The following is an 11,090-nucleotide window of genomic DNA, read 5'->3' as shown; positions in this document are numbered from 1 at the left end:
TTACTTTTTTTTACTTAGTTTTGTATAAAATGAAACAAAAATTTTAAATAATACATACAATTCTCACTTAACTGCTAGAATTTCACATTACACAATTTCACATACTACGTTTCAATTTTATATTATACGTTTGTTTTATATTTGTCATCTTTTTCAATGTTTCATTCGTTTGTTTTAACAAAAATCATTTTAACGGCGTAAATTATTAAACATTGAAGCGCGTCGACTGGAAAGGAAAGACAAAGGTGGATTAAAGGGAAGGAAAAAAAACTTTTTTTAGTACTATTATGTATTATTACTGTAAACCAAACACAGTGCGCTGCTGTTTGCGTTTGCTCTGCGGACTGTTTGTTTTTGCAAAAAGGGCGACAAAACGAAATCCAAAAAAAGCAACAGCCAACAGCCAAGTGGGGGGCAACCTCTGTCTGACTTTGCTCTGCTTGGATTTCATTTAATTTGTGCTCGTGTGTTTGTGTGTACTGTCTGCTGTGTGTTTGCGTGACTCCAAATAAACAGGGACGCGTTTTCACACATATACAGACAAAATTGCGCGCATATTTGTTGTTTTTCTTCTTTCACTTTATCATTTATGTTTTCACACACGAACACTAGCGCACGTACGCACTCCCACACGCAAATCCATACATATATTTGACATTTGCAACTCCCCCTCTTCCGCAATTGAATATACTTTAGGCTGAACCTGCGCCAACATATTGCATGGCTGCAAAGAGAAGAGTGGGAGGAGGAAGTGGCATTAGATTAGCAACAAATTGAGCTCGTGTGTGTGTGTGTGTGTGTGTGTGCGCGTTTCTGTGAGTGGAGTGCATTTGAGTGTTCCCTCTGGGGATTAGGGATATTCTCCCCCCTCCTACTGAAGCTTACAGGCAATTATCGAACGGAGCAGTGAGGGGAGACAAACCGAACGGGAAAAGCGAACGGCGCGACTGGCGCCCCACGAAGGTACTGAAATGGCAGACGACGAAACCAAATGGTAGCCAGAAGCGGACCGAATGGAGTCCACACACAGAGCCTGTCTGTGTACGTGCGAGCAGAGCCCGAAGGATGATACAAACAACAACAATTACAGCTGTGTGCAACAGTGGAACGAATCGTGACATTGCGAGATGGTGGTGGAAATGTGTGTTGTGTGTGGTTGCTCCCACTGTACCATTGGAAAGGATATTTTGCAGGATATATGTATACACAAAAGAGAAGCCATAGCAATTGGCGTTGTTATACACACACACACGCACACACACATTCTCAAGAGAGTTCAACAGGACCCAACAGCTGGCACACACACAGACCAACAATAACAAGCAGACAACATCCACAAAGAGAAATGTCGGACCCCCAAATGGGATCCACTCCTGCCATATTTGTGGAACAGAAAACAGCTGGCTGCAAAACTTTTGATACGGCGCAGGGGGATATAGCGCCAGCGCTTTCTTTGCTAGTGCGTGTGTTTTTCCTTAGAGTGGGAACCAGCTGGCATTAATTTTGCACTGCCTCCCCTCCTTTTAGTGGACGGGAGTTCGGTCGGGCCACCCAACAAGTGCCACAGATACACAGCCGCTACAGGGGGGCGATAGAAGTAGGACCTCCACCAGCCGATCCGTTCGTAGTGCATTGATTAACGATTCAATTAATGGGAGTAACGAGGCGTGAAATAGACACCAGCACCAGCGCACTGCTACCGCAATTCTATAAGACGCAATAGGGCTCGCTCGGTATCAAGCCGAGGAAATAGCCAGAATCGAGCGCAGAACTTCTTCCAAATTTGTTGTTTTTCTCGTTCCCGGAGCCAGACGCAAACCACACAACACACGCACAAACACACTCACACACCGATGCCAACATGTCTGCTCGCAGTTTGGATGTTCCCTGCGGTAAGACTACGGAAAACCAGGTTCCACAAAATGTTAATACCCGGTTCGCTTATTGAAATCACTTATGTGCGTGCTTTGGTTATTTTTCTGCGTAAATTTTTCGGTTAAAAAAAAAAATTTAAAAAATTTTGTTACATTTCGTCGTATGCCGCATGCAGTGCAGTGTGACCGCGGACTTATCAATAAAATATACCGTCCGACCCTCAGAAATATACTGAAACATACCATCTCATTTAAAAAATATACCGTAAATATACTGACGAATTCAAGTTCTATTTTACATATTCCTCGTTTTTTATCTTCCGTGGAATATTCTCAGCTATATAGAATATTTAGCCATGCCCACCTACTTTTATACGATTAATAAACTGGCTCATTTTTATTACTTGCTTTTATTGGATTTTGCATAAAAAAAGGTTTTAGCGAAAAAGGTCAAACAAATGAAACGTAATAAAACGTAAGAGAAAAATCGTTCCAATTGTTCAATTTCTTTATTCCGTTGAAGAATGCTGCCTAACTAAAACCATTAGCTCTGCCCACATAACTTTAGGCCATTAATGAATCAATTTTCTAACTCATTGATAACTTTTAAGTACTCTATTTTATTGTATAGTGTATAAAACAAAGTTTAAGCAAAAAAGGTCAACAAAAAAACAGTGGCAACGTAAGTATGGAATGTAACGTAAGTGAGTATTAAACCCGGAGCTTGTGCACAGGTATACCCTATTTCGTTGATATATATGAAGAAACTGTTTTTCCAAGCTGTTTTAAAACGTAATTAATATAGAAATCTCAGATCTCAGATTTTTATGTTTTGGACATATTAATGCATATGATTAGGGTCTTGTAATTATATCTCGATTCCGATACCCATATTTGGTTTCAGTAAGAAGACCACAACCTTTAAAATATCGCTGAAATACCTAAAAAAAATAAACTGACTAGTTTTGGGCTTTATTTGTGCATTAGATGACAAACATTCTCTTAGTTATTTAATATCCATTTCCCAGGGTATGCAAAATGTTGCTCAATCCGCGCAATGTGTCTGGCCCATACAAATTAGTGCTGCCAGCTACATAAAACGTAAGAAAACGTAAGGTGGTATGGAATACGCCGTAAGGAACTTTTTTGAGCTGAAAAGGACATTGTATCCCGGAAAAATTCCCTTAATTTGAGACAATTTCACACTACAAAATAAAGAGTAAGTCCCAAAGAAAGGAGAGCAAGTACTAATAAAATAAACGGTCTCACTCTAAAAAAAACCGAAAATGTATCAATAAAAATTAATAACGGGGTCTTACACACTGGCGCTTCCTTGGTGTTTTTATGAAAAAAGGGCCAACCATTTTTTAAACGTACACATTTCCCCTCCAGGTGTCGCTTTCGATAATTACATAAGGATGTATAAAAATGTAGTTAATATATATCAACGGTGTAGTTAGCGTGTACAAAATTAGTTTAGTGGAAATCGTTGATGGCCGTTATCGCTTAAGCCTTATTTTATAAACAATCCAATAAACATGAGAGCTTAAAGTTAAGCAGTCTTGTAGGAAATCGATTTATCAATCGGATAAATAATAACCTTTGAGCTTAGGGGTCCTAGCTAGCTAGCAATAGTAAACCGAATATGGAAAACGGGGAATATGAGGAATTTCAATACAATTCATCAGAGTATTTACGGTTTACTTTGAAACTGTGACAATATAAATATATTTTTTATCGATATGTGCTCTCGCCTGCGACGAAAAAATGAGTCGTAATTTTAATGGGCTATAAAAATGGGTATGGAAAACAGGGGAAAACAGCAAACGCGAATGACAAGATTCGTACAAACCTCACCTCGCGAGTGAAGACAAAATACCTTGAAGAAAAAATCGACTTCTTGTCTTCATGGTATATTGGGCAAAAGAGGTGGATTTTACCTCGCCTTGGCTTGCATTTTCATCTGTTTATCTGTTGTCCACACCCTCTTTTTCCTCCCATCATGTAGAAAATGTGTAGTTACCGCGTAGTTGGCAGGCCTTACTTTTGTTTTTTTTTTCGAATCGCAAGCACAGACGACGATTTGTAACGGAACTGAGCTGAGTGGGAACAAAACAATTTAATGTACTAAATTGGTCCCCGTGTCCCCGGGAGAGCTGAGCTGCAAGAAATTGGGAAAAGCCAAGAAAGTTGTTGTGTGGTGCAATAGTGAAGTGCAGTTTGACACTGTTTGACTCGCACTAAGTGTGCGAGGTGTTTGTGTGTGCGTCAGAAAGAGAGCAAACGTCAATTTGGAAACCTGAGTGTGTGTGTTAGAGACATTTGATTTAGAACGAATCGAAAAAATAAAAAAAAATTTGTTTAAAAAGAAAGTAACAAAAAATAAGTAGAACCATGTCAAATGTGGAATCTTCGAGTTCCGCGGCCCAGCAGCCCCCCACATCCACTCTGCCAATGCTGGGGGACAATCAGGTGATGCAGGCCTCCACCTCGGCTAGCTCCACCTCGAACAGCAGCACCAGTAGCAGCAGTGGCAATGGCGGGGGCGGGGGCGGTGGCAACAACGTAGTGGGAGTGCCACTCGACACTCAGATCAGCGGTGAGCCGCCGTCCAAGAAACCATGTCTCGATGCAGCCTCCTCCAGTTCGGGGGGAGCTCTGTCAAGCGCTGCCGCGGCATCGGGAACACACGAGAAGCTGGCCTACCGCATCTCCACAGCCCTCTGCTGTGCCGTTTGCCTGGATTTGCCCAAAACGGCCATGTACCAGGTGAGTGCAGCGTGGAGGCCCGAATTCTTTTCTTTTTCCCCCAAAATTTTAGCTACAGAAAAACTACAACAAAGGGCCTGTTTTTTCTATCTGTGTGCGTGTGTGTGCGAGAGCTATAGTGTGTGTGTGTACCATTCTGTATACAAACAAATCGCCAGCTGTAAGAGGAAACCCACCCACTCCCTCCGTCGCCCCCAGAATGCACTACTCTCACAGCTGTGCTAGAGCGAGACCGACAGTACACTATGCTGCGTGTATTTATTTGCTCTCGTTCTCGCTTGCTGCTACGACTGTTACGTCGCCGCTGCCTTGCACTCGCCTTGAAAACAACAAACAGCAATGCCAGGCATCCGCTGCAACTGTTTCCCCCCACACACACGTTTTTGGTTATTTCTTACTGCTGCGCATATCAGAATTAAAGAGAGAGAGGGCCCCAATGTTCGCTTACGTAGCATACATACACACACATATCGCTCTCGCTCGCACTCTGTGTCTAATGCACTTTATTGCGTTTTAGAGACGGGCGACAGAACCTACCCCCGCCTGGCACTCATTTCCAATTCCGCGTTGCATTTGACACTCTGGGCCACTGTGGGCTGGCTCTGCTCCCCCTGCCACGACCCCACCCCGCTGACATTTGCGCAGTAACATTTACTGCAAAAGTTTTCTGTATTGCGTCACGAAGCCGAAATCAGAATAGGAATTGCTGCTGGCTTTCCCGTAGAATCTATGTATGATGTGGTGTTGCTTCGATTTGGCCTATTTTTAGCAGCAGCTGCCCCGCTACGACTCGGCCCCATCACCAAAATGGCTTGCAATGCTTTCAATTTGAATAAGTTTGCGTGTGTGTCTCTTTCAGCTTCCTCTCTTTCATTCCGCTTTTAAGGCCATTCTTTTTCATTCATGCGATAGCTTATTCTCTTCTGATTGATTAAATTATTTGTTCAAATATTGAGAATTTAGATTTTTTTTACGTAATGCGTGGTTGAATTCGCTCTCTTTCGTTCTCGTCAAAACCAGCCACACATGCATGCATATGTGGGTACATCCATACATACATATATACATACATGTGCCGTGAAATACGATAACTGCGTCATTGAAACGTCTTTACGGTGGGCTTCAACTGGCATACATGCATAAATGATTTTAATGAGTAAAATCTTCCGGTGAAAATGGTTTGGCAATGCTCGAAAGGGAATCTTTAAAATAGTATGCCAACAGGAAATGTGTCTGCGTTTTCAGGACCCCTTCCCACTGTATTGCCAAAACGTGACCAAGCCTACAAGCAAATGAATCATATCCCGTCCAAAGGTCTCTTGCCGCTTTGATTGGGGAGGAAGAACAACCCGCATAAGTCAGAAAATTAATTATTATCTGCCTGCCCTCTGAAGCTATAGAAAGTTGGACAGAAACCATCGTGACTTTCCTCTTTTGCATTTCTATATCTTTTGATTGACATTTGCTAGTATGTGTGGGCACTACTCGCATATACATGTACACAAAGTGTGTGCGTGTGTGCACGCTCTCTGTTATTGTTTTGCTTTAGCTGCGTTGTTTTGACACATTCGTTGTCCCTCTCTTGCACACCGCATGGGCTAAATCAGCTGTTCAGTCCCCGGGGAAAAGGTACTTGGATTCCTGGATTCGGATTCTGACAAACAACGCAATATTGAAAAGCTGGAAGGAAACGCTTTTAAGGAGACTGTTTCTTACGTGAAACAATCAGAATGCTGTTGCAGGTTGTTCTTTCTTTTGCTGTTAGATCTATAGACGTGTAATCTAGAATAAACCCGTTTTACCAGTTTGTCTGCCACATGTGCATGTGTGTTTTCTTAGGGTGTCCGACAGAGAGAGACAGAGAGAGGGAGAGGTAAAACATATACCTGTTAAAGAGAATGCTCGTACTAGTGTGTGTGATCTCTGCAGCATGTTTTCGTGCTACCTACATGCCTACCTACCCCGCTTTCTTCATCCACTTGCCCCCTTCCATCATTCTCGTGGCTTATTATCTACAAAAACATCATCAGCTGGGTTCTGTTGTGTCTGCATCGGTGAGAGAGAGTGAGAGAGCCCGAGCTAGAGAGCCAGATGCATGATAGAGTAAGCACGAAGCGGGGATAAAACGGGTCAAGATTCTTCTTTTGTGATTCTTCTTTTCAAAAAACAATCGAATCGGATCGTATTGAAGGCTGCTGGTGCTGCAGTTGCTCTAGGTCATAAATTAGCTCTCTCTGCGGACTTTTCGGAGTTCGTTCAACTTGCAGGCGACACTGACTCCGAAATTGCCATTCCCTTTCCAGATACATCTCTATATATCTATTTGTATACGTGTTTGTCTGTATTTGGGGATATAAACATACATATGTACATGAACAAACCAAACGAACAATCAAACAATCGAACAATGTTGCTTATCGCTTGAAAGTCTCTCTCCCTCTCTCTCTGTCTCTCGAATGGTCGCATATGTCGCCTCCTCTGACGGCGGATGATTCCTGAAATAGAAATTCCAAAATGAAAGAGGCCCGCATACCCCCAGACCGAAATAACTTACGAACCATACAGAAATAATGATATGAGGGCTGACAACGTGGTTCCTCCGACAACGGCGTCGTCCGGTCCCGTCCCGTCTCGTCCCGTTCCGTCCCTTATCTGAATATTCACCCAACAAACTAACCCAACAATATCCATCAATTTCTCCTCGAAAACCATTTTTCAATTCAATTCCAAAAGAAATACACATCAACTACAGATACAGAACTACACAGATACAGATACAGATACAGACACAGATACAGCGATTCCAGCTCCATTTAAGTGGCCCCTATTGGACCCAATACACACGAATAAAACGATAAAGAATTGTGACCTTTAATCAGGAATCTATTTTTATAATTTTTGACTAGACTTTAACACCCTCTAACTATCGCTGCTAATGATTAATCCTAGTTAAGTCGATCTCCTAACATTTGTAAGCAAAAGACAAAGAAAAGTAAACAAAAAAGAATGCAAAAAAGTAAAAGATTGTAAATGTAAATGCTAAGTACTTAGAACCAGACTCCATCGTAGTATTAAAGTAATACTCTAAAATGTATACAAAAAAATAAACAAAAACAAAAACAAAAAAAACGATAAAAATGGGAAAACCTCAAAAAAAAAACAAAGAAAAAACTGATTTCAATAAATTTGCAGAGGAAAGTGCAAACTGGAAAATGCAATATAAAACCAAATCAAACATAGCGTTTTTATTTCAATCGGAATCGGAATCTCGGAATGTCGGAATGAAACCCAACGAATGAAACACAAGACCAACGGGGTCTCTGTACTATATATATTCTCTCTCTATACCTCCTCCTTTCCCCCACCCTCCCCCAAAACAGATCACATTTATCTATCCGATCCACTCCATCCCATCCGACACAAAATGTCCATTATGTTCCATTACCCCCCTCCACACACACACACACACACACTCACTTCATCCCCACATAAAGGCCGTATTTTGACTAATAGCAAACTTTTCTTCTTTTTTCTTTAATTGCAGGTTAATTTTCATTCCACTTTTGCTTTAGTTTTTCAATCTACTCGTACATATATACATATATAGAAAGATATCCATATCCATACTCATATGCTACCAATCAAATGTCTTGATAAGAGATCCTGCTAACACCACAATCTTTCTCTCCTCTGATCTGTTCAATTGCAGTGCCAGATGGGCCACCTGATGTGCGCCGCTTGCTTCACTCACCTTCTGGCGGATGGACGGTATGAATGAACCCTGAACACACAACCATTGCTCTCCTCTCTTGCTGATCAAATTAAATCGTTCGCTTAACAATTTTACACATCCTTTCACCATTCTGCAGCCTACGCGATCAGATTGCCACGTGCCCCAATTGCCGCGTGGAGATATCAAAGAGCACTGCATCACGTAACCTGGCCGTAGAGAAGGCCGCCTCCGAGCTGCCCAGCGAGTGTCAGGTATGTATCACACGGGTTTCATCTCTCTCTCTCTCTCTGACTTTCGTATCGTCCACAGTTTTGCAACAAAGAATTCCCATATAAATCTCTCGAACGTCATGAACAGCACGAGTGTCAGGAGCGTCCCACTAAATGCAAATATCATCGCATTGGCTGCCAGTGGCGCGGCCCCTACCACGAGAGTGAGTGCCACCCAGTGTTTTATGGAAACCAAATAAAGCCTAACTCTGTAATCTTGTAATTCTGTAATTCTAACCAGCAACCGAGCACGAACGCAATTGCTCGCACCCCAAGAAGTCCGGCTACGAGGTGATGGCTGCCCTCGAAGCCCACGATCTGAAGATCAAAGAGGAGAAGAAGATGTTCAATACACTGATCGATTTGCTCAGCTACGAGAAGATCATCTTTAATGGTGAGAGGAAAAGACGGCGCTTTGGTCAGAGTCTGTATTTAATGATTGCTTTCCTGCAGATCTGCAAATGAAACCCTATCGCACTGACGAGTATGTACACAAGCTGTTCTATGAGACGGCCCGCTTTTCGGCCTTCAATCAGCAGTGGGTGGTGAAGGCGCGCATCAACAATAGCCAGCGCGATCCGCACCAGTCGAACGAGCGCACCATCACCTATCAGCTGATCCTGAAGACCAAGACCAGCACGCCCATGAGCATACATTTCTTTGCCCTCAAGGGCCCATTCTCCGACATGAAGGTGTCGACACAGATCTACAAGCACGAGTTTACAGAAACGGTGGGCTACTCTCTATAAAATGCATATTCTCAAATATTTTCAATGCTAAATCTTGAATTTCTCTTTTTATATGTATGTAGAACACTGAGAGTGATTATTATGTGCTGCCGCTGCCCGACGGCATTGGAGGCAGCGGTTCAAGCGAATGCAATCGTATGCTGGCCAACAAAGGCATCAATTTTCGGTAGGCACCCTTGCATATATTATACATCTGCACATAAATACATCTACTTATTCCATCTAATTCGTGTCTTGTTGCAGGCTGCTTATGTTTCTACTGAACAAGTAGAACAGCGACGATGAAAACGCGCAGAGAGAACCATATTCAAATTAGTCTAAGTTTGTTGTTTCAAAATTAATGTGCAAAAGCCTAGAAATAGTTGATATATATTTTCTTCTATTGTATATGTGTACACCCCAAGAACCCCATACTAATCCCAGCACACAAAAAACGACATATATTTGCAATCACGTCTAGAATCACACTGTAACGCGTTAGGTTGTAACCTAAATTAGTGAATAACTAAGATTAGGATCAATGTCCAGAAACAGCTTTCAAAATTTTTGTACATGAAAAGAGAGGCCACTTTTGGGGAATATCTGTTTTTTTTTGTTTTGTTTTGTTTGTGCAGGCGAAGAATCGATTGAATGATTGGTGTGTTTGTCTAGCGTTTAATGATCTCACAGTAAGGAGCCGGCACACCCGCTAATAAAACAATAACCATAACGTAGATGTAACACTGTAAGAAGAAACAAACAGAAGAAAACACCAACCTAAACAGATTTACGAGTATATAAACCATTCTTTGATGTAATTGTAGCTCTAGACATAGCCCCGAGACACTGTTCTGTTCCCCATTAGAGGTGGAACACCCAGACTACACTACACTACAAAACACAACACACATTCAATCTTTTCGAATTAAAATTGCGTTATGTTGACCGTCTACGTTTAAAAATTAATTGCTTACAACTTACATTCGTATGTGTAATATTTATATGCATTGTCGTTAATGATAAATGATAAAACTATACCTAATGCATATACATTAATGATAAATCTTAATTAATAAATAAATCGAAAGTGCAAAGCGATGTCTTTCCTCTGGGATCAGGCACTTTTGGTGGATACGTATTCCAGTCTATTCATTGTCTTCCTCCATCGTTCGGTACTTGTTGCGCACCAGAGATCCAATCACGCCACGGGGGTTCTCCTTGAAGTGCTTGTCCTTGACGAGCTTCTCAAAGGACTTGGCGCGGTTCACAATATCAGCGCGCTTCTTTTTAATCTTCTGCTTGACGCTTAGCGGCACCTCGGGCTCGGTGAGAGCCGTCTGCTCGGCGGCATCCTTCGACTTGCTCTTCACCAGCTTGTAGAGGTCCGAGAGCGAGGGCAGGGCATCGCGCAGAGGCTTCAGATCCCCAACGGCGGGTTTCTTCTTGCTAGACTGGACATTCTTGCGCTCCTTCCTTGAGTCGGCGAAGCGCTGCAGCAGTTTCTTGTGCTTGAGTGCTGATTTCTCCTTCTTTGTTGTTGTCTTCTTGGGCGTGAGGGTCTTGTGCAGCAGTCGCTCCTGGCGCTCCGACTTGTTCAGCTGCGCCTGCACATCCTGCGCCTTCTGCTTGGCCACGCCCACAGCTCCTTTAGCCTTGGCTCGTATATTTTTCTTGGTTTTAGCCATGATCGGTGAATTTTTACGGAATCAAAAATCAA

At 42.4% G+C, this 11,090-nt stretch overlaps 2 protein-coding genes and 1 long non-coding RNA gene across 4 annotated transcripts; 1 reads left to right on the top strand and 2 right to left on the bottom strand.

Annotated features, from left to right (window-relative positions):
- Positions 1 to 33: 33 nt before the first annotated feature.
- Positions 34 to 1,925, bottom strand: LOC113566395. Of its 2 annotated transcripts, none has more exons than XR_003409078.1 (3): positions 1,852 to 1,925; positions 646 to 724; positions 34 to 226 (listed from the first exon to the last, which is right to left on the bottom strand). It is a non-coding gene; the product is annotated as an uncharacterized LOC113566395 (long non-coding RNA). The 2 variants fall into 2 exon arrangements; XR_003409077.1 differs by lacking the exon at positions 1,852 to 1,925 and adding an exon at positions 886 to 1,046 and having other exon boundaries at positions 35 to 226.
- Positions 1,926 to 3,946: 2,021 nt separating this feature from the next.
- Positions 3,947 to 10,467, top strand: LOC113566387 (cysteine and histidine-rich protein 1 homolog). The gene is made up of 8 exons (XM_026991729.1): positions 3,947 to 4,643; positions 8,353 to 8,411; positions 8,513 to 8,627; positions 8,686 to 8,809; positions 8,887 to 9,039; positions 9,099 to 9,376; positions 9,457 to 9,560; positions 9,638 to 10,467. Exons 1-8 carry the CDS (start codon positions 4,269 to 4,271, stop codon positions 9,663 to 9,665), a joined length of 1,236 nt encoding a protein of 411 aa, XP_026847530.1. The 5' UTR covers positions 3,947 to 4,268; the 3' UTR covers positions 9,666 to 10,467.
- Positions 10,026 to 11,084, bottom strand: LOC6600520 (protein FAM207A). Its single transcript, XM_002025549.2, has one exon. It carries the CDS (start codon positions 11,056 to 11,058, stop codon positions 10,519 to 10,521), a length of 540 nt encoding a protein of 179 aa, XP_002025585.1. The 5' UTR covers positions 11,059 to 11,084; the 3' UTR covers positions 10,026 to 10,518.
- Positions 11,085 to 11,090: the final 6 nt, after the last annotated feature.

Source organism: Drosophila persimilis, unplaced genomic scaffold, assembly GCF_003286085.1.
Source record: "Drosophila persimilis strain 14011-0111.01,24,50 unplaced genomic scaffold, DperRS2 tig00000686-arrow-arrow-pilon, whole genome shotgun sequence".
Lineage (NCBI taxonomy): Eukaryota > Metazoa > Arthropoda > Insecta > Diptera > Drosophilidae > Drosophila > Drosophila persimilis.
The sequence above is the reverse complement of the archived record's forward strand: the minus strand, read 5'-3'. Positions and strand labels throughout refer to the sequence as shown.